Below are 23,973 nucleotides of genomic sequence, written 5' to 3'. Positions count from 1 at the left end.
TTTGTGTAAAACAAGTTCATATCAGTCTGAGGAATCAGGAAAGGGACAATGACAGGTTTAGCTCCCCCAAAAAGCAAAGGGTCAGATGTGAAGGGTGCAGGGAGCCTTGTGACCATCTTAATGCCTAGTACCTGGTTCCCACTGCTTTTCCAGGGCTGGCTCTGCCTGCAGCATGACCCCAGGGCTGGAGTCCTGTGAGGCCAGTGAGTCCCAAAGCCAAGAGTCTGGCTCTGCCTATCAGCTCTGCCTGTCACTCCTTCCCTTGCAGCAGGACAGTGCACCCTCTGGGGTCTGGAACTGGGTCTCCACTGTCCCCTAAGAACCAGGCCTCCGTTTTCTGGCTGGATAACAAAGCTCTATGCTTCCCACACCAGCCAGGTAATCATGGCTCCATGCAAAATTCCAGTACTCGACTCCCGATCTGGCTCACTTCAAACAAAAAGGAAAGCAATATCTTTTTCTCTCTAATTTTGTTGGTCTTCAGAACATTCAAATTATTTATTTTAAAGACAATAATTAAATGAAAGATTAAAATTCCTATTGCTGTGAGTCTTTCTCTGTTGCCCAGGCTGACCTTGAACTTCTGGGCCCCAGTGATCCTCCTGCTTTAGCTAACACCATAGGTGTGTCCCATGGCATAAAACTTAAAATATTTTTTAAGTAACTTATTTTAAAATGCCTCATCACTGTGACTCTTACCTGGCTTGTCTGAGAAATGCGACGGGTCCGGTTGTAAAGGGCCATGCTGTCTCCCTCCCTGGTCCTTTCAATTCTCCAACCCCAAGCCAACATAGTCTTCAAGGATTCTTTGATGGGCCATCGATAAATTTCTTTTTCCTAGAGAAAAAAAATGATATTATTATAAACTGAAATGGAAATGTAAAATATTTAGTATTTACTTCTGAAATAGACTGCACCTTTAAAAAAACTTGATTGGCGTAGTTTACCTAAAAATAAAATCAGAAAGTTAAAGTTCTACAGGGCAGAGCGTGAGCGAAATCTAGTCGGACCCCTGTGGAAGAGGGTTCCTGGCTCCTGGTGCAGCATAGCAATCTGTCTTCTCAGGCCCCTGCTCCTGAGCCCTCAGAGACTAGAGAAAGGGTGAAGAAGAGGCCAGTGTGAAGGCCTCCTGCTCTCTGAACAGAGGCGGGACCCCCTGTGTCACCTGCCAGGCCACAGAGTCCCCTGTGCTCCTTGGTCACGCACGCCTTTTCCCTTGTGGCAGAAACAGACTTGAAGGACTCCCACCTAAGAAGCACATTAAGTATCACTTTATCACTCATCACCAAGAAAGGCTGAAGCACAGACTATTTAGTTCTACAGTTCTCAAAAATATGGGAGAGAGATAAAAAGCAAAAGAGAAATGAAAATTATTAAGAGACAAGATAATAAGCAATGAAATACTGACCCAAAATGAGACTGGAAAGCAAAAGATAAAATAGAAGATAAAAAAATGGGACCTTTGAATAAAGGTAAAAGCGTAAAATAAAGAAGGTATCTCAATAGGAAAAAAAAATACAACAAAGACAAAAATTCCCACAAATTAAAACTTTATAAACTTAAAAACCTCACCTTTTCAGATAAGAGTTTATATGGCTTCATCAATGGCTGCACCTTAGAAGAATCCGAATATATTTCTCCATAAATCCATCCATTTGCCAACTATAAAAATACAAACACCAAAACCTGTTTTACGTGTATGATTTTAGACAATGCAGATGTGCGTCTGTTTGAGAGTGTAATGGACCAAGTGTAAAATGAACCAAGATGAGAATTAAGGTTTAAATTGTATCTAGCATAAGTCCTATAAAGATTTCCAACTTAATGCTATTTTCAGTCATCATTTCAAACAAGTTTTCTTGTCAGATATTGAAATATCTGTCTTCCTTAAAGAGATGCAGGTCTTTGATTGTACCAATAAACAGTACCCTAGGAGGTGGCTTCTGGGATGCATACTGTGACAGTGACAATATTTATTCTGACACATCTTGGGACCCCACCTGTGGCACAAGCTCATGAAATGCTCATTTTTTAATTTTTTTTTTTGTTGTAATTTGAAACAATACCTTTATTTTATTTATTTTTATGTGGTGCTGAGGATCAAACCCAGCACCTCACATGTGCTAGGCAAGCGCTCTACCACTGAGCCACAACCCCAGCCCCAATGAAATGCTCATTTTAAATGGGAAAACTAGAGCATGCACCTCAGGAGGTTCACAGGACAGTATTGTCTGTTTTGCCCATTCCTATATTCCAAAGTCTTTCAATAGATCCATCCCACATTCTTTCGCCCATCTGGATACATCAGTATCTCCCTACATCAGCTGGAACTGGACTGCAAGGGACCGCATCCTGCATGTTCCTGGCCATCACTATTCCACCCACGTGGTGTTGACAAAGTCATTATGTAAAAATGGTCCTAACTGATTTACCTCATCAATCAGTGAACTGATGAGCAGTCACACATTTATCATACAAACCAACAAAAAGTGCTTATTTGAGTGGGAAAAGGATTGGCTGGCCAGAGGGAAGCTTCACACTGTTACCAGGTTACCCAGCATCCTGGGAACCCCCTGCTGCTTTTCATTCACCAAATCTGCATGTGGATTTTAGATTCTTGCACCTTCTGAATTCTCTGACAAGTCTGAGAGTCTTTTTCAAGTTTAAACTAAATTAATCCTCATGTATAGCCTTTCCTTTAGAACATCTCTTGACCAGTAGCAAAAATCTCACAGATTTCTACTGCTTTACTTTTCTCAATTGGGTTGTTTTCTTGAAAACACAAAACAAGTGTCATCTGGTCAGTTTAATCTACTTTTAGTGAAATACAGATCTATTTGATAATAGGAAACACAATGGTGGACTTGAAGGGACAAACTATTACTGAATCTTGATGAAGAATTTTCACGATTTTTGATCTAATATGAAACTACATATAAAACCAAGATGGATTTCGAACTTGGTGCCTCCAATTCTTCCTGAAGACCTTAGTGATTGTTACCTTTAACTTCCACAAAAAATAATATTCAGAATTATACTCATGATTTTATTAAGATCTTTTTGGAATCTTAAATTTGTATTTTTTATGAACACAAATATTCTCTGTACATCATAACTGTGTTAATGTGGCAGAACTAGCTAAATATTATACTAGCAAATTGAAATTTGATGTACTTGCCTAAATTATTTTTGGGGGGTTTGCTACTGGGGATTGAACCCATGGACACTTTACCCTGCCCTTTTTAGTTTTTATTTTGAGACAGGGCCTCATTAAGTTGCTGATTCTGGCCTTGAACTTGTGATCCTCCCATCTCAGCCCCCAGAGTGCTGGGATTATAGTCATGTGCCACTATGTCCGGCATTCTTACCTAATTTAGAAAAAGTTCTCCCTTTGAAAGAGAAAATGATCAGGCCAAATATGTCAGAGCATGACCATTATGAACACAGCAGCCTGGACCAGAAGGTAGTGTGTGGAGAACCATCTGTGGGCTGTGTGTGGATTCTGTTGCCAGTGCAGCCTAGTGAATAGGATAATCTGATGTCTGGGAACTTCTAGTAGACATTTAATCTGTTTGACTGCCCAGAGACATTGTGAATTCCTATTCTGCTCTGCTATGTCCCACACAGCATTGGAGATGAGGTGACCTTCTGTGTGTAGCTGCACAGCCCCTCTGAGATGGATATGACCTGCCAAGATGCCAGTCAACCTACTGACTGCAAGATATGATGAAATAAGACTCCACCCTTAAAACCTTACCCCTGCCTCTGATGTACCCCATTAAATAAACCATGAGAGCAATTGTTTGGCTCCAGCTTCTGTGTGGGCTGGACCTATCAGGAGCTCCCCGTTTGAAACTATTTTTTCGACTCTTTTCTTTTTCACTAATTATTCTAGACTTTAATTTCTCAGGTGGCTTACACCCTCTTTGGCAGGAAGAAGAACCCCCAAATGAGGCACTGGCCACCTCCCCATAGTAGTGCTCCAACTTTTACCTTGTCCATTGACCATTTGTCGTGGGAATGCTCTGCGTATTTGTTAATGAAGTATTCCAACTTCTCAGGAATTGTAATACTATGAGAAAAATAAAGAAAAAAGCTTGATTATCAAAGAATTTACAGGGAATCATATTCATAATTTATAATTTACAAATGCTTAGATCCTATTCAATGCATAAAGGTCAAAAACAGTTTTAACAAAGTTTCACATCTTTCAGAACAGTAAGAGAAAAGTCAAGCAGATGATGTTCCACCTGTTCATCTTAAGTTGATACATCTTTTATTATGTTAATATAACAAATTAGGTATAATAAAATAGGCATGATATTAATTAACACATACTCAAAGATGAAGACAATAGATTATATGAAAAAGAAAACAAACCCTACGTTAAGATATGGCTGGACTCAACAAGCTTAAGACACACTTGTCTTCCATACTCTTTGAATCCACTCTCTCTGACTCTCTCCTCTGCAACAATTGTAATTGGAGAAGACTGCTGAAATTGAAGCTTTTGGAGTTTTAATTTAACCCAACAAGTTATGTGACAATACTTTTAAATATTAAGGGTCTACAGAAAATATTATAGGTGTTACTGATATTGACCACAGGGAAAAGTAATTAACCAACTCCTGCTTTATGGTTTTGATAACACTCATTCCTGACTCCTTCCGTGTTTAAATATACATATAATCCCTTATACAGACGTCAAGCACATCCAGTTGATGACCCAGTCCATCTTGGGAGTATCAAATACATCTATGAATGAAAAACTAAATATATGTACAATTCCATTCATTAAAGAATGCAACATATTAAAGGAATTAATTTTATTTTTTTAATTTTTTTATTATTAGTTGTTCAAAACAAAGCAATTAATTTTAAGAATAGAGTTCTAAATAAAACCCTAGAATAATAAGACAATTTCCATTCTTTTCCAGAAAAGTAATCAGTTAGTAGCTAGCACACATGTACTTAAGAAGCAATGTATAAAACACAAGCAATTATCTCTATCATGATGTAGACCTGTATCTGTAAAGAAGTCCCAAAGGATCAAGACTAGGTTAATTAATATACATGCCCAACACTTGTTAATTAATTGGATTTAATTAATCAACACTAAAACCATGACAATGTCCTAATGTTACTTTAAAATCCTGAATTATACAGTATGTTAATAAATCACAAACTTACCCAGGTAGAAATATGAACCTGTGATGTTTGATTACTTACTTTGGAAGAGATACAAAGGATCAATCATATAAGCCAAATACTGGGTAGACTCTTTCCCCACAGAACTGTCATCAAATACCAAATATGCAAATTTAAAGCATTGACTAATGGCTTATCACTTGGGATGAAATTTTGATTTCAAAATGGAGGCTGAACTATAGCCTAGGAGCTGCCTAGGAGCCTCAAAAGTTGAATTTCCAAGCAAATTCAGAAGCAGGGCACAGAACTACCAAATAACTGCCCTGCCAAACCGATCTTGCTGAGCCATGGTAGAATCAATAAGATCTTATAGCAGGAAGAGGCAGCTGTCCTTGCAAACAGGGATCCAGGCTTCCACTTAGAGAAAGGGAAAGACAAAGTGCTGAGACTTGGGACACTTGAGGATCCAAGCATCCTATCCATAGAACAATTCATGTAGTTAATCACACATAAGGAGTTTTGTCATGCTGATTGATGTTTTTGGTTAAGGTTGTCAAGCTGTATTCTAACTGCATGCTAAATCTTCCACTAAAAAAAAAAAATCTTATTTGATATTTCCTTCCATCTTATAATGTGTTTTATAATGCTAAACATTGGCCACTCATCCTGACCTTGGGTGATGGAGTGGGAGGTGGAGCAATTCCCTGACTCTCACAGAGACAGCTTTGCAACACTGCTGGGTTCACTGCAACTACAAGATGCCAGAGAGGGGTTTGACTATAGTTACTGATAAACACCTTGGGTCACTTTTCAACTAAAAATACAGCTCATATACTTTCTTGACTCTCACCATCACAGATACTACCACCTGGTTATATTCATGGACTCCTCGTTATGTTAAGAGTATCCTAGAAGGCACATCTTATGTATTTTTGATATTGGTATAATCACCATTATTACTCCTATCATTTGATAAATTAAAGGACTCCTATTAAAAGGATACCAATTCAAAGGGGGCATTATTAAAGAAAGTTCACTTCAGTACCTTATTCAATTTCAGACTTCACACATCATTTACAATAAAAATCTGCTGCAATAGAAAGAGTCCATACTTGGAGGTATCAACAGGTTGTGGGTTAAAGTTCCCTTCAGAATCCATGGATGACTGTTTTTCCATCATACTGACATAGTTTGACTCCATGTAGTCTGGAGGTAAAGCTCCTGCGACTGCACTCAGGCAAGGCAGTGCCAGCTTGAAAAGTTCTTGTTCATATTTCTAGGAATAAAAGGAGGGCCAAAAATTTACCAAGTGACTTCATAGGAAAAGCCATCAGCATGATCACTGTGACAAAGATGATTCGGGAGAAGATCTGAACCGCCCTAGGCTAACTCCACTTCATGAGATTCTTTCTAGCAAATGGAACACAGCGTCATGAGAAGCTGCAGCCAAGTGTCCAGCCACCAGCTGAAGGAACACAGTCTCTGCTCCTTGAAAGTGCATTCTCCCAAGGTAAAATGACATAAGCCTGACTATTCTAAATTTATCACCTCTTTCAACATGAATGTGTGATTTCAGTCCACAGAGACTGCATTCCTAACAGTTATGGATAACTGCTGCACTACTTTACAATGATCATATATGAAATCATATAAAGGCCACCACTCCAGAGAGTGAAAAATTTACTGTTCCCTGTTGCATTTCAAAGGGATAAAAAATATAATCCAAACTGGGAAAATAGTTCTATAGGAAGTGTATGTAATAAAAATTTCTGGGAAGATGTATTTTTCTATTGGTTACAAAATTAGTTAAAATTTATGGTTGTGAATTTTTAAAAAAAAATCAAAAATAATTAAAATATTTCACTTAGAATTTCCAATTTTAAATTGATGTTGTAAATGTTTCTAGAAATACTAAAACATTATTTTAGAAGGGCTCTCAGACTACCAATGGAAACTCACTGGAAAAAAGCATCACGAGTAGCCACCAAATGTAATCACAGATAAACTTTTCCCTACTATACAGCACATTTGCTGTTAAGCTGCTCTGTTCATTCATGGTACCGAGCAGAATTCAAGCAGATTTTGATTAAACATGAACCTACCAAATGTGGTGTTTTGATTGCCTTCAGTCATCTAAGCATACCTGAATCATATTCATTATAAACTCAGCATTACAAGGTAAATCCACACAGGCAAACAGCACCACAGAGGTACTTAAGCTTCCACAGAAGCAAGTAGAAGGTGTTGGTAGACCACTGGAATACTACAATTATTTATTTACATATATATAAATATGTATTTTTGTAAAGTTTTATGTTTTACAGTCTTATATTTGACACAATTTCTTGAGGTTTTATAAGCTTGAAAGATAGCTAGGGAGAATTATAGTCCAAATTAAGTCCAATGCACTAGAAACTTAACTATGAACCCAAATTCCTGAAATGCTCAGCTATTTTAAATTCAGGAACAGTGTAATGATCACAAGCAACATGCTACCATAATGACTGTGAAGAATCAATTGCACTCTCATAAACTGCACTCTCAGTGCCTCATGAGTTTGAAAATGAGGGGAAAAAAATTTGTGTAAGTCCGATAGTACAGCCATTACGCCACTGGAAATACTATCTTCTCAGAAATCTACAGCATTTTATTGTTTTATCAATACAAATAAATCCACTAAACATTAAATTACCTTTTGAGACAGGGCATCAAAAATGCCCCAGAACAACTTTCTTGATAAGTGAAGCTCCTCTTCGGAGGCAGCACCAAAGCTGCCCCAGCCCCCAGGCAAGCAGTAGTACTTCCAGCATCTCTCGTAGTGATTAGTCAACAGCTGCAGGGAAGCCAGTCCAGAGGCAGTGAGCTGTTACCCTCTCTGTCCCCATTTCCCTTCTCGTAGCATTTTAAGGCCACACAACAAGGTCAACTGCTCAACCCCACAAGTCCCTTTGGAGAACACAATTGCTGCATCTCTTCAAACTCTAACACTGGTCACACTATGAGGCCCGAACGTTCCATTTTACAGTTGACGGTATCTTCAACAGAATTTTTTATGAGGCAGTCTGAATACTAAGCAAGCTTCCAAATCTATTCTACTTGGATTATTTCTTTGGTTGTAGATGTAATTTATTACCTTTCTGATTTTTCACATATGTGAAAGACAAAAATAGACTTAAATTTGGTAGATTTTTGGAAGGATTTTTCTTCATCTAAACTTGCCAATTTATAGAACGGTCTGTATGTATCAACTATAGCTATTTGGATTCTCTTTATTTAAGTTTTTGTTTGTTTTGGAGTTTTGGGTATTTTTGTACCAAGGATTAAACCACATCTCCAGCCCTTTTTAATTTTTCTCTTTTTTTTTTTTTTGAGAAAGTGTCTTGCTATGTTGCTAAGGATAGACTTGAAGTCATAATCTTTCTCTTTCAGCCTCCCAGTGGCTGAGATTATAGGCATGTGCCACCAATTCTGGCTAAGATTATTGTTGTTAAAGCCAATACATTCCTTACTATTAAAATATTTCTTCTCATTTTGTTACAGGGGTCAAAGAGTCCATCTAATGCCTGCTGCTTGACCAGTGGCAGCTGATTTCAAAATTGACATACTCTTCCCTTTCTTTTCTCCCTCTCCTACTCCTTCACCCTGCAAGAAACAAGATTATCCTTATGCCATTTCTAGGCCAAGCTATCTGTCCTTTGGACCACTGACCACAGGAAAAAAGAAATCCAGACTTTGGGACTGGGACCAGCGAATCTCTCTTTGGAGGCTACCACCTGGATGTGAATGATGACTCCTGTCACGCACACCTGGAATTCAACCATTGTGCCCTCTGTTGAAAAGCTCACCGCTCCACCTGGCAGTGAGAATCACAGCCTCTGGGACAGGAGTGTGTGTTCTCCTTTGCTAGAAAATCAGTAGATATCCTTCTCTTTTTCCCTCAAACCTCATCCTTGTTATTGGACTGGCTTTGGGGTTAAAGACAGAACTTTTAGTGTCAGCCTCCCTTTCCATCATATCTAATTTGTTTAGAAGGAAGTATCTACAACGTAAATTGTATTACATGAAGATAAGAAGTCACACTGTATATTTTATCAGCTATCTTTCAGCTTATTTGCAATAAGAATATTTTTCTTGACAAGGCCTACTCTACATGGCAGAAACTATAAAAATGAGATTCTGAGCAAGGATATAATCTACTTAATTAATTTACCTAGATTTATTATCCCAAATCAATTATCATAGATGAAATTGTTTCTGCTAAATAACCAGGGGTCCTTAGTATACCAGATTTAAAAAAAAAAAAAAAGACTCATACATGTCCCCAACCTCTCTACAGTGCTGTTCCTGGGTGGTCCCAGGGAAACACAGACACCTACTAGATGTTACTCAGAGTGGTCACCTGGAAAAGTACTGCTCTTTACCATACAATCTTGATACACAGAGACTCTCCTGAGTCTAGATTATTATACTAAAGGATAGGAAAATATTCAGAAAGTAGGTAGAACAGAATGAGACCTAATCATGTATTGTCAGTGACTTTTCTATATTCAAACTAACTGTACACACACACACACACACACACACACACACACACACACACACACAGGTTACCTTCCAACCCTGTAAAATGATATATGGAAACTGCTATGTAGTTACCAACTTAGAAAAGGTCTGCTAGTGATACTCTAGGCTAGGCCTATGACCATGCCTTTCCGCTTAAGAATATCTTGGCTTATCTTTTCCTTGTGTCCTTTTCCCCACTGCATTTCATGAAAAACAATGTTCAGAATCCTATGACCTTTATTGATTATTTCAGGCTGATGCGTACACTTCTATAACTTATGTAGCTGTTTCAACAATTGGGAGAAATTTCCCAGCATCAAAGCTCAAACAGGCTAACAGCAGGAAACAAAATCAGAGGCAAAAGCAATCAAATAACCACACACTCACCTTGAGAGGCATCTTTGCATGTTCGTTTAATAAGGGGACATCAAATACCAATCTTCTCAGCAAGTGCTGCATCATAGAAGGCCTCAACTGGCTGTTGGAACAAAAAGAATTTTCATAATGGAGACAAATAAGTTTACACTCAGTAGCCAATTCATTAGACCAAACCTTTTAACCAAGAACCTCCACTTTGTCCCCCTTCAGATGGCATCATTAGGTGCTGACCCTCATGCTAGCCAGCAGTGACTCTGAGACTAAGGGGGGCTGACAACCACTACTGCCTAGTGGCATCACAGCAGCACATCCTAGTAACACATGGCTCCATGTACATTTGAACAAACCTATTGTGCTGCAGATGTGCAAAGCACAGCACACAAATCATGCCCCACCCCGTGCGTGACACCGATGATGGTGACAAATGTTCTTCCACTGCTTTTGTAGGTACAATGCTTTCCCCTATTATCTTGGAGTGCACCTCCTCTACTTCATGTCAATAGCAGAAAGGTGATGGAAGAGCACGGCATGTTGTGCTGGCAACTGCCTGAGGGACTGGGTCTCTTGACTGCATCAAGAGGCTGCACTGGGCGACAGGCCTACAATATTCTAGGTTAGCGCAAGTATGCTCTTCACAAGGCACGGGATCCCCAGCAAGGCACTGCTCAGAATGCATCCCAGTCGCTGTACAAGGCCTGACTGTAGTCCAGTCTAGGTAGGTTGCATTTCCAGCTCAGCTCTAGATCTGAAGACCACCGCCCCGCTGCTACAGGAGATCACTCTTCCTTCCCTCCCTTCCCAGCCACACAACTGCAGCCTTCAGAAAGAGGGTGTTCAGGAACAAAAGTGAGGAAAAAAACACTGAGACAGCAACTCAACAGTGGCAGAGGGAGAAAGAACCAATGAGCAGTGAACAGCCCTGTCTTGGCCGACAGCAAGTGCCCCACTCTGCTTCCTGGTTAGAAAAATCCTGTGAGGAGTGGGAAATAGCTTTGCCAGCTACTCTTCTAACACAGGATTGATATCTAGAATATAAAAAGAACTCAAACAATACCAAAATATTAAAAACCCAATTGATAAGTGGGCAAGTGAATTAAACACACTCTTCTCAAAAGAAGAAATACAAAAGCCCAACAAATACATGAAAAATGTTCAGTATCTTCAGCAATCAGGGCAATGCACATCAAAACTACACTGAGATTTCTTCTCACACCAGTTGTAATGGCAGTCATCAAGATTACAACAATAATAACTGCTGAAGAGGATATGAAGAAAAACAAACACTTTTACACTTTGGGATTGTAAATTAGTATAACCACAATGGAAATAAGTTTGGAGACTCCTCAAAAGACTAGATATAGAACCACCACACGACCAGCAATATCACTCCTCAGTATTTACCCTGAAGAATTAAAGTCATCATAGCACAGTGATCCATGCATACTATGCATACCCAAGTTTATTTATTTTTTATTGGTTGTTCACAACATTACAAAGCTCTTGACATATCATATTTCATACATTAGATTGGAGTGGGTTATGAACTCCCAATTTTTACTCCAAATGCAGATTGCAGAATCACATTGGTAACAAATAGGGCATTATGTAAAAATGTGGATGTGTAACCGATGTCATACCCAAGTTTATAGCAGCACAGTTCACAACAGCAAAACATGGAACCAGCCTAGGGATCCATCAGTGGACAAATGGATAAAGAAAATATGGTATAAATACACAATGGAGTTTAGTTTAATCATAAAAAAAAGTGAAATTGTGTCATTTGCAGGAAGATGGATGAAACTAGGGACCAATATGTTAAGCAAACTAAATCAAAGCAAAAGGTTGAGGGTCATGTTTTCCCTCATACATGAAAGGTAACAAGGAAAAAGGAAAAGAAAGTGGGAGGGAGGCGTCTCATGAAAATCAAAGGGAGATCAGTAGAGGAAAAAGACTAAGGCATGGGAGGTGGGGAAGGAGGAAGGAAGGGCTGGAGAATGATACTGGCCAAATTATATTGTTATATTGTGTATTGTGTGCACATATCAATATGTAACAACAAACACCATCAGTAAATACAACTATAATGCACTAATTTTTTAAAAAAGAAAAACCCTGTGTGGTTGGTATCTTGAGCTCATCCTACAGAATGAAGAAAGAAGGAAGTTAGTTTTAAATGAATGGAGTTAGTTGCCCACTTACCCACAGATGGAGAGCAAGCACACTTCTATGGAGTCCCGCTGAGCTTTGGTGAGCGAGCAGCCCTTAGAGAGCCTATACACGGTATGCAGCAATGAGTCGATGAGGGACGCATGGTGCTCTGTCCCAGCAAAGAGGGGAGCACACCTTGTCAGCAAAGGCAAGACAGCTGTGCAAAGGTATCGATTGAGGGCCAAGGCCATGTCTGTTGCACTCAGAGCAGCCTGAAAGGGAAGCAGAGAGCATACAGCCATTTGTGCTTTCTACTGGGAGAAAGTTATCAAAGGAATCCACAAATTGACCCTTCACTCTCTGGAAAATGGCTACATCATGAAAACAGAAATGCACTCAGGTGGATCTTTAAATGTGATTCACGTGATCTTTGTCACTAAAACCAATCAACTATCAATTGATAAGTAGATACAAATGAATGAAATGATATCCACCTTCTCCAAAACCCAGGAGGTCCATCCAGGTTCTATCACAGAACATCCACATGGTCTTAGACATGAGCACTTTCCTGGGTTAGGGAGGAAGCTCATTCTCATTCAGTTCTTCTATTCAGAGTCTTTCTGAATTCTGTTTATTAATATTCTTTTGTATTCATGGACTGGGGATGTGGCTCAAGCGGTAATGAGCTCGCCTGGCATGCGAGGGGCGATGGGTTAGATCCTCAGCACCACATAAAAATAAAAAATAAAGATGTTGTGTCCACCGAAAACTAAAAAATAAATATTAAAAACTTCTCTCTTTCTCTCTCTCTCTAAAAACAATATTCATATTTCTGTGTCCATCAGCATCTATAATCAAAACTTATCTACTGTTCAGGGCAGAATGTCATGTGAACACTCAAGAAAGACAAAAGAACTTTACTTTTCATTTTATGATTCCACAGGCATAATTTCATAGAAGGGCTATTGTCAACTTGAGGTCCAGCTTCCCCCAAAATCAAGATGACCCATTTAATTGATTAAATAAATAAAATGTATACTAGAGTAACATTTGAAACTTCAGCTTATTCCACCATGTTTAGAGAGAGATGCGTTTACACTGGCAACAACAGGTCCTCCATGTGGGGTGTATATTCAGGACAGATTTTAGCCAAACTGCACCTCAGCAAATGAAAATATCAGGTTGCTGTTATAACTGATAAGACTCAACAATGCCCATTAAATCCTCTTAACACTTTGTTTCCATTGAGAAGCATAACTGGGCCAGTTTAGAGGTTAGCACTCAACAGAGGTCAATAGGAGCCACTGTGACCTTCCCCAAGTCGGGTTATGTGAACCTCTTAGAAGTCCCACAGCACTAATCAAAATTTCTATGACACTCTCAAGTCTATTCAGTGAATCCTTTGTAGACATAGTCTATTTTGTTTTATTCACTTAATGCTTCCTAAAAATAAAAAAAAAAAAGGCATGCAGCAAACTCTTTGCCAATGAGAGAGTGAGTGTATCTGTAAGGCAGCAGCTGCGCAGCCCAGAGGGAGCCAGCCAATGCTCCAGGACGTACCGTGTCTAGAGAAGCAGCAGCCCGGAGATCTGGCAGAAAGCCAACCTCGAGAAGATGGAGGAGGAAATCTTGCACCTCAATCCCATAGACCCTGTCAAGGAACAAAACCATGGCTGCCTTGTGATCTGGGCAAAACCCCGCAGACATGTCAGGTTCCACCACATTCCCATCTAAAAGAGAGAAGGCGACACGCGGGTGTCAATGGCTAGGAGGCTCATGTTTTAAGTAAAGTTAGCAATGAAACAGTTCCCTGATCTACTGCCCTCAAGTAGGCATGCAGCGACCCAGGGACAAGCAGAAAATCAAAGCCTGGAGTCAGGGAAACGTCACTTGGGTTCCTGTTTGCTAAGTGCATACTCACTAAAGACGGCCCTACACTAGAGATGAGGAGGGAATGGAAGGCATCTGTGAGCCCCTTGGAAAACTCAGAAAAGCTGAAATATAAAGCAGGCTTTCCACTCTTGCCAAGGACAGACTTTAAAACATCAATAAAGCTTAGAGATCCCTGTGTGATCTTTTTGGCACACCCATGTTGCTGTGGATTAGAATAATCACCAAAGGATAAATCAACACCATGAAACCAGAATGACTGCCAGGAGGTGTGTGCCATTCGTCCCAGCAGCAGCAACCTCATTTAGAATCCTGAGCCGCATGGCTCTTGCTGTCCAGGGTCACTAGTGATGCCCACCCATAGGAGCAAGTCCTGTAGGTGCACAGGTTGGGGACTACTCCTATGCGCAATTATGAGACTGTGTGCCAATTAAAATACTGGAGAGCTAATCTGCTTCCTGTATGACCCTATGGTAATTATGCCACCCTGGTGCACAGAAAGATTCTGGAAATAATATCACAGGGTTTGGAACAGGGAAGCAAGGTTAAAGGAAGAAGAGCTCAGGGGAAGACCACGTAAGACCAGAACCATTCTGAAAGGATAAAATGAAACTTTTTTCCTGTTTTCACTTGTGATTGATGAATGAATTTTACATTTGGATCAGAAAAATGAACAAATAATGTCTTAAAGGAAATTAAAGAACAATACTGAATAGCTTCTACTCCTTATAATGGTACTAATCCCTAATACAACTACTACTTTCCTTGCCTTGGAAGCACAATAGCTCTTACTGGTGCAGTTTCAGATATGAAGGTAGCAATGCCACCAGCATGATCACACACCACTTCCAGTCCTACCACCAGGCTGGAATGCACTCCTATAACAGGAGATGAAAGCTGACTTTCAGAGAAGGAAAGCGCTTGTCCAATGTTGTACTCTTAGTAATTAGCAGAATTACAACCAAAGCCCATTTAACCTTCAGTTTACATCTGTATACTCTCACTTTCAAATAAAAATCTATATAAAATTCTGGTTCAATTTGCCTAAAACTCACATTATGAGTAATTTAAATTTAAATAGGATGCTACTATTTACAGAGAGTTGTGCCTAAAGGAGCCATTCAGTGATCTTAATGAAAGTCTTGCCTTCCAGACTCTTCTTCAAGTATACATTCAGCTCAATGAACCCGAAAGCTACACCTCCTGGGGCTCCAAGTGCATCGATTTGTGTCTCCTGCTGTTTTGTTTTCACCACTTCCCCAAATATACTGCGACAATAGTGTGATTCTCACACTTGGGGAGCATCTGAACTGGAAGGAGGTGGGCCTGTGCATTGGCTTCCCTGGGGCACCTGCTACACCTGAGCTCTTCATCCACCTGAAATTATGGCAGAGAGGCTGCCCAGACCTGCTGGGCCAAGAGCTGCATGTAGTGGGTTTGTCCATCAAGTCTTCTAGACTCCCCTTTTTTTCATGATTATTCTGGGGCCCACTCTGTTTCTAGAATGAATGGGATAGAAATGTTTGAGGAATGCCTTAGCTAGGTGAAGAAGTCCTTAGAGGTAAACCTCACACGCTAAGTACAGAATATAGAAGAACCTAAATTACTAATGCTTGGAGATGTATCAGAGCCCACTGACTTGTCACTGAAACAGATGAGGGGACACTGATGGCTTAAGGTTTTCAGGGGAATGCATGAGCACTGTGGCTTACAACTGTACAGGTCTCCAAAGAAGGTGAGAAAAGGAAAATGATCAGTGACCAATGGACTGCAGCTGTAAAATCAACTTCCACTGTGACTGTGAGAGTTTTTTATATACAAACCTCACTGTACATCCATGAAGACAAACATGACTAATCAGTAAGATTAGAGTGGGGAGAACAGTGACCCCAAACCTGTCAGGGGTGGTGAAGGCAGGTGCCTAGAGGACACAGGAGGGAGGAGGCTGCAAGCCATGTAAAGGGCCCCTGTTCATACTCACAGCACACCACAGTGACATCTGGTTCCTACCAATGCTATCATAGGGTTCAGCCCTCCCCATCTCCTAACCTGTGGCCACTGACTGTTCTTTGTCCTGTTGGTATCAGATCTGAGGCTTGCAATGTAGAGGAGGAAAAGATCTCTTATGAAAGCAAATGAACACAATTTAGAAGTGCCAGGAAGGCAGGTGGGGACCATCTAGAGATGCAGGGAAGACACTGCCCCCAGGTGGGAGCAGGTAAAGTAAGGGGACAATTTTGAGTCCCAGATTTCCCTACAGTTATAATGTATACAGGTTCACAGTGGCAGTTTGTGATTCCTGTAGGTGTGCAAGGTGAGCACGCAGGAAGCTTCCCCATCTTGCAACCTCGTGGCTGACAAGCAGGACGAATTCCCTCTGGCTGTATAGTAATTTCCTCCCTCTGGTGTTGGGGCCCCAACAGCCTGCCTTCTTTAGGGTATAATCAATGAAAGGCAGATTATAGCTTGTGCTTCCTACATAATTACGTTTTTGTTCTAAAACTAAAACTTTTATCTAAAAGTTTGGATAAAAAGTTATTTATGTGTAAATATTCCATGATATACTATTATGTGCAAATTAGATATACCATGGTCCAAGCCAACGTTAGACCACACTAGAACTAGCTTTTATCCTCCTTGGGTGTTGAAACATACTGAAAATCTAAGAGGCCTAGGCCTACCCACTACACATGAATACCTACCCACTGAAAACTGAGCAATAGTGGAGTTTCAGAAAAGTGAAAAAAAGCACAAATGGAGATCTAACCTATCTTTTAGATGTCTCAAATAATACCTGCAATCTTTCTAAAGTTTTCTCCTTCATCTTGGAAAGAACTCATTTCACAACACACAGGGAGTTTTTAAATCTCAAAGTCAAAAGCTATGATCAGTGCTTTGAAAAGAGTAGCACTACAAGAAAGCGATCCTGAGAACTATGAGGAAACATGAAGAAAGGCACCGAGGTCTGGAAGACAGAATGAGAACCAAGCAGGACGGGACACAGGAATGGGAGGGGTGCCTGTGTCCTCTTTTCTGGAAAGTACCTGAGATATCAGGTAAGAGAATGAGGATACCATTGGCAAAACAGTTGCTTAAAAACAATGAGAATGGAAAACATTTCATTAGAAAAAACATGAGGGCTGGGGATGTGGCTCAAGCGGTAGCCCGCTCGCCTGGCATGCGTGCCGCCTGGGTTCGGTCCTCAGCACCACATACCAACAAAGATGTTGTGTCCGCCAAGAACTAAAAAATAAATATTAAAAATTCTCTCTCTCTCTCTCTCTCCCCCCTCTCTCACTCTCTCTTTAAAAAAAAAAAATACATGATACAGTTCTTTCTTTCTAAAGGAATCTCCAGCAAGGCAGCCAGGCTGTGACAACAGGGAAGGGATGCTGACACTGTCTTGCCAGGTCCTCCTGAGTCTCACAGAAGGGAAGGTGGCCTTACCTTTGGCGATTGTCGGCATCTGGAAAGCGATGCTAATGACTCCCACCAAGTCTCCCAGGGGAATCAGGGATCTCAGAATAGACCTGATTCTGATGGCTTCTCCCTTACCAGCATGAATCAACTGAGCAGGAAGAAAGACAAAGGGACGTTAGAGTGAGTTTGTGAAGTCAACACTATAGTTTTGTTTAAGAAACTTCTAAGTATGGGCATTGGGACAAAAGGTAATTTTCTATCAGGTATACGTGTAAAATTAGGCCTTTCTAAGAAACTATTTCAGGTTTACAGAAAGGTATCTCCTTGCTCCCAATTTTTACTTACTTCAGCATATACCAAATTGTATACACTGTGGTCTAGGCCAACTGGTTTACCCATTAGAACCATAGTTTTTATTCGTTAGGTGTGAAAACACTGCAAATCCAATAGGTCTAGGAATGCTTACCCTCCATTACATGTAAATATTTCCTGGTAACATGATCAATAACATAAAGCAATAATCATTACCTTAATCACTGAGCATACACTAACATTGAAGATTGAGTTAGCCTCCTTCTTGTCTTGCAATAAGAAATTAATTGAACCTCCATCCATATTCCACCTGACTTTTCTCCAGGGTGGGAGGATGGTGGCCACAAATCCTAGGGGTCTCTTAGACTATCATTGGCTGGCAAAGTTCCCATGAGGGGAGTAGATCAGTGGAAAATCTCTCAGGCCATAGGATCCCTGACCCAGGACAGACATCTGCTTCCTGTAAGACAGGGTGGAACCCCGAGCAGGATTTCTGACATACAGGAGGTCTACTGGTGGCAAAAACGAATTACTTTCAGAATAACTAAAGTGATTGCTTATTAATTCACCCAGTACCCCAAACCGCAGATGTGACAAACAGAACATTAATATGAATTCTATTTGGTTCCTCTGATCTTTTTCATTGAGATGGGAAAAAGAATGAGTACTGTGAGCATTAACTTTTTGCTTGTGATAACCTTGACAGCTTCTAGTAGCTTTTTTTTTTTTTTTTTTGCAGTGCAGAACCCAGGCCCTCTTGCATCCTAGACAAATGCTCTACCACTGAGCATTACACCTGAGCCTCAAACAAATTTTTGATAATCTGTTCTCATTTACTAAAATTAAAAATATCCTTAGCACAACCTGTTTTTACAAAAATCAGATACAAGGTTCTAACATTCTAATATTTCTTTATCCTGTGATTCCTCTCTGCTCACAACAGAAGAGTAGACCAAGTAAGTGTGAGCCTACAGGTGTGAAAAAGAGACAGAAAACCAAAACCAAACCAAAGAGATGGCAAGAGGAGGGGAGAAAAGTGTCGCGCCAGCAAGCCCCTCTGCTTGGTGTGCACCTGGTTTAAAAGTGAACCTGTAGTTCTGAACCCTTCTGTCCTAGTCCTGGTCAGTACAGTTCAAACTCTGGGTTGTTCCCTTCACAGATCATGAAGGTAATTTTTATTGCCACTGGGTAGCATTTTTTAAAACACCAACAAGAAACTAAAACAGAATAAATTTAAAATAAAGCAGAAAATAGCAGAATGTGTTCCAGAGTAAAAATATTATTCCAAGAAGCTCTAATTTCAACTTGGACAGAAAATTTTGGAGCATGCTCATCTCTGAAGGTCTAAATTCTACTTCCCTCACTGCAAGCACACCAAGAGCTAAATATGATACTTAGAAATCAACTCAGTGGAAAGATATTTCCTCTAAGAGTAAAGAAAATTGTGAGGTGAAAATGTACTCTTTCCTTCTTAAAACTGAGGGAGGCTCTCTGAGTCTTCAGACATAGGAGTGACTAAATACTCTATTAACTGAAACCTCATTACTGATTTTTTACAGCCAACAAGACATTTCCAACTAAACAAACACTCACTCAGCAATTAGGCTGCAGCCACTGCTCTCAGTGGGTATGGAAATTATGGGTTTGGGGTTCTGTAGGGATCTTTACCAGCCGCGGATGTCTTAACACAGATCAAGCAGGATTGCTGCTCCTGAGTCCCCAGGCACTCACATGCATCTCAGGGGCACAGCGCCCCAGGAGGTCAATCAAGGCTGCATAAAAGGTCATGATGGCGTTCCCCATGTGGATGGTGTCATCTTCCTCCTCTTCTGTGTCACTTTCATGGGTTTTCCAAAAGAAACAGAAAAAAAAGAAACGGGGTAATTGACATTCACGCTTATCATACACGTCTCAGAAGAAAGGCACCTGTGTGGCAGCGCGTTCTTGTCCCACTGAAACTTTTCATAGATATTCTAAATTTACAGGTTGACATTTTTAAAGGAAAACAGCAATGAGTGAGGAGGTGAGATTCTACTGCCAAGAACACACCTGCAGGAATGTTAGTATTAATGTTCCTTCAAAAGGGAAAAGGAAGAATTGCTAGTTTGATGGATTCTGCTCAATTTTAGTGACAACATGATAAAAAAAGAAAATAGCTGATGGAAGGACTGATCCTGAGCCCACTTTTTAAGGCACACACACATAAAGGTGTCTCACAAGGTAACATATGCAAGCCACCCACAACAGTGCTCAGTCCAAAGTGAGTACTTTAGAAATTTCGTTTCATAAACTCACCCACCCCTATGGTAATGACTCTTCTCCTCACCTCCCCCCAAATAACCCAGCATTCTCCCTCCCCATCTCTGTGAAGAAAACATAAATATTTCATTATTTTGATGAAGTGGCACAAATATGGATGGCCCTGGAGGTTCCCAGTTCTCCACCTTGTTAACTCAACAGAGGCTGCCTTAGCAGGAAGTGGCAGTATGTAGAGTGATGTGAGGCCTCTGCTCATACCTCATTCTTCAGGTGCAAACATAGTGTGGTGCCCAGACCTCTGGGTACATTATCTACTGTGAGAGAATCTTAGGGTTCCCTATTCCTCCATTGCTAATAAACAAGCAGCATGGTGTAGGGGCAGATGCTCATTTCTGCTCTTGGTACATTTTCAGGCTTGAAATTCAGCCATAGTGTGAATAGCACATCTGTCCTTGGTTTGCATGTAGAAGAATATGGGTTTGCAGGACTGCATGCACGCTACCACACTTCTGCTTGAAAATCTGCCCGTGAGCCATGTGTTTGGTCTTACCACTGGGGCTATCAGTGTCAGTACATGAAGGAGGACATTTACCTCCACAATTTAAGAACATAAAGGCACAGATAAACAGAAAGCCTGGATTACCTTCGTCCATGCTGGAACCAAGTACTAGCACTGTCTAATGGGGAGAGATGTACGACAGGGACCACTTTCTAGCTCTGACTCCAATACCTTGAGTAGCATTCCACTCATCAGAGTGACATCTTTTCTCTTTGCCACCATATCCATTTGTTCCAGTTCCCACTCTCGTTAAAAGTCTTTTTTTTTTTTCCTGCGAGCATTGTAAGAACTCATTTGAATTTCCTTGCCACTGAACCCTAGTCCAGTCCCACATGTTCACTTCCCACCTGCCCAGCTTCCCAGGAACATGTGCAAGATGCATTATCCATCCCCCTACAACACAAGCTTCTCTACTAAATCCACTCAGTCTTCCCCAACAATCTCTGCCCATTCAACCTCTTCCATCAGTAAACTCCTTCTATTCTTATCTATATGGGACATTTTATTTTCAATGGGAGAAGTCATCAGTATCAGAAACAATACTTCAATATATAGAATGCCAAATATATTCTGTGAACTTCACCAAGTAGCATACTGTACATGTGAGTGTGCATATGAGACCTACAGGGTTTTGCTGGATCCGCTCGTTGGAGAGGGGCCATCTCGGGAAGGATCCTCAGCTATTTTTATGGCTTCTTCCATGGCTGCAAGAAGACCATTCCCACCTTCCCCTCTCAAAGCAGGACCGAAGCACTCAGGCCTCCTAATGAGCAATCTCACCACGACATTTGCATTTTCTTCCACACTCTCCCCTAAATTCAAAAGAGGGACATAAACAATCATGGGTTATATAGAAGCTCTGAGCAAATAAATTTTAAGACAATCAGTTCTTATTCAAAGCAATAAGTTAAACTCAAGAACGTATTAGCAAAGCCAAAACTTAACCCAAATCACTAGCTTTATAATACAAAGCACAATTTCTTTTCTTAATAGTTAAGATTATTTAAGAAAATCACTATAGAGGCACAAACTACTCATTCTCATTGACTAATTATGGAAAAAGATGTCTTAACCCTAATTATTAGAATCCAATTTAAAATTTTGTAAGAATTTAAGTACCTAAAGATTTTAATTTAAATGATGAAAGCATTATCCATGCAAATTTTGTACAATAAATGATTACTACTAAGAAAACCTTCTGAGAATAAAATGCATGATTTCTCTAATAGCATTCACTTTCTCCATGAAAATACAGGGATGAATTCTTATTTTCATGTATCTTTAATAAAAAAAACCTCAAGCAGCCTGGTCCTACCATTACAGAAGACAGCAAATCTGAGGAAGTCAAGGTATCTCTCCCCCTCCACTGGATTCCACCCGATGTCTGGATAACCCTTGGACACCAGCATCTGGCAGCTCTGCAGGCCACAGCCAGCCAAATAGCGCACAACCTAGAAGCAAGGTGACAGGCAAAGATTGCCCTGTGGATGGAAGTATTAGAATTTACACTGGGCGTGGCATGTGACACCCTCAGAGCATGGTTTCAACAAGTGCAACTTTGCAACATCTTTTTAATCTCATGATAATCCACATGAATACCTTTAGCAAAACCTTAGATTTAAGAAATATTTAAATATAATAAAATGTGGTCATGAAAAATTTAAAAACCTGCTCTATGGAAGAACAATATTCTTAAACTTCATATCAATTGAGACCCTGCTCTACAACAAGTATATTTCTTAAGTTTCAAGAAACATATGTCAAATGGCCTCTGGCCCAATATTGAAACAAAATCCAAGATAAGGAAAGACCTCTCTAAAATGCACAGATCTTTTAAAGAGGTGGATTATTTTGAAAACAACGCATTAGTTAATGGGGGAATGAATGTGAGGAGATGCACAGAGAGGAGGGAAAACCCAATATGGAGTCAAACATCCCACTTAAAATCAGAACCGTACTGCTCACCGGATTCCTCACTGGGAGCAAGCTATTCATGCATTTCAGGAACTGTTTCAGTGTCTAGAAAACTCGAGACAGGTTGAGCATCCTTCATTCAACAATCAAAAATTAAAAATTCTCTAAAATTAAAAATTTTGAGTGCCGTCATGATGCCACAAATGGAAAAGTTCATACCTGACCTCAAACGACAGGCTGCAGTCAAAACTCAGGTGCACTCAAAGTATCTTACGGAATTACCTTCAGGCTATGTGAACAAAGTGTTTAGATTTGGGTCCCTTTCAAAGAGATCTCATTATAGATAATAATTTAATTCCTATTGATATATTGCTTATCAATAGAAATCCATAACCCCAAAACCCCAAAGTCTGAAACACCTCCAGGACCAAGAATTTTAGGCAAGGAATACTCAACCTATATACTATCTAGTTTTCAGTACTGTTGAAAGTAGTGCATCCAAAATTTCTGCATAGCTTTACCTTTTAAAACATTTTGTTTTATATGAATGTTGGTCCCTTTTCAATATTTCATAAGAGATTCAGTTTTAAAAGAAATTCCCACAGAAGTCAACATCAATGGTAACACACTGTTAGAGGAGCAATTTAGCATACAAAATTATGTATAGCTGAGGGTAAAGTGGTTTGAAAAGAAGCAATATAGCTAAAAATGTGTATCAACAATGTGGAGGTAGAAGTGAGGTGCAATAGAGCCCTCTATTTAAAGCAGGAATCCAATGAGCTCTGAGAGATGCATGCAGCTGTAAAAAACACCCTACAGCCAGGATACAGAACATATCTATCATTCTCCCAAGGTCCCCTGTGCCCTCTGCAGTCCCTTCCTCTCCAGCCCCAGATGATCCCATAAGATTATAACCACTAGTGAGGATGAGCCGTCACAGTTTGTGAGCCATCACAGTATGTGTGAGCACACTTTAATGCCAGGCACAGTGGCACACACCTGTAATCCCAGCAACTCAGGAGGCTGAGGCATAGTGATTCTGAATATAATGCCAGCCTCAGCAAACCTCACTAAAAATTGGCTTCGGTTTTCTAGAATATTTATAACACCACCATGCATCATGTATCTTTCTGTACCTGGATTCTAAGGTTCCTTCACCCTATAGCATGTCAGTCCTTACTTCCTTTCACTGCTGGGTGGCATTCCACTACACGGTGTGCCACCATCTTGTCAACTCATAACTGGTGGTTAATTCTGCTGTTTGCTATGATGAATAAAACTGCTTCAAACAAACATTCTTGTCCAAGTTTTGCACTCGGATATCTATTTTCCTTTCTACTGTCTGGATTCCCAAGAGTGGAAAGGCTGGCCGGGTGGTTTAT

At 40.2% G+C, this 23,973-nt stretch overlaps 1 protein-coding gene across 11 annotated transcripts in view; it reads right to left on the bottom strand.

Moving 5' to 3' along the window:
- The window catches only part of Ryr2 (ryanodine receptor 2), a 505,092-nt gene that overhangs the window by 142,354 nt on the left and 338,765 nt on the right, over nt 1–23,973 (bottom strand). For all 11 annotated transcript variants that reach the window (XM_078023113.1, XM_078023103.1, XM_078023102.1 and 8 more), the window contains 12 exons: nt 21,993–22,128; nt 21,303–21,489; nt 19,591–19,696; nt 17,575–17,695; nt 13,798–13,967; nt 12,289–12,509; nt 10,099–10,189; nt 7,841–7,981; nt 6,261–6,424; nt 3,994–4,072; nt 1,573–1,662; nt 700–837 (listed from right to left, as the gene is read on the bottom strand). In XM_078023113.1, the coding sequence (XP_077879239.1) occupies nt 700–837; nt 1,573–1,662; nt 3,994–4,072; nt 6,261–6,424; nt 7,841–7,981; nt 10,099–10,189; nt 12,289–12,509; nt 13,798–13,967; nt 17,575–17,695; nt 19,591–19,696; nt 21,303–21,489; nt 21,993–22,128 (1,644 nt within the window). The remainder of the gene's footprint in view (nt 1–699; nt 838–1,572; nt 1,663–3,993; nt 4,073–6,260; nt 6,425–7,840; nt 7,982–10,098; nt 10,190–12,288; nt 12,510–13,797; nt 13,968–17,574; nt 17,696–19,590; nt 19,697–21,302; nt 21,490–21,992; nt 22,129–23,973) is intronic.

Source organism: Ictidomys tridecemlineatus, chromosome 10, assembly GCF_052094955.1.
Source record: "Ictidomys tridecemlineatus isolate mIctTri1 chromosome 10, mIctTri1.hap1, whole genome shotgun sequence".
Classification (NCBI taxonomy): Eukaryota; Metazoa; Chordata; class Mammalia; order Rodentia; family Sciuridae; genus Ictidomys; species Ictidomys tridecemlineatus.
Note: the sequence above shows the minus strand (reverse complement) of the source record. Positions and strands in the feature narration are given on the sequence as shown.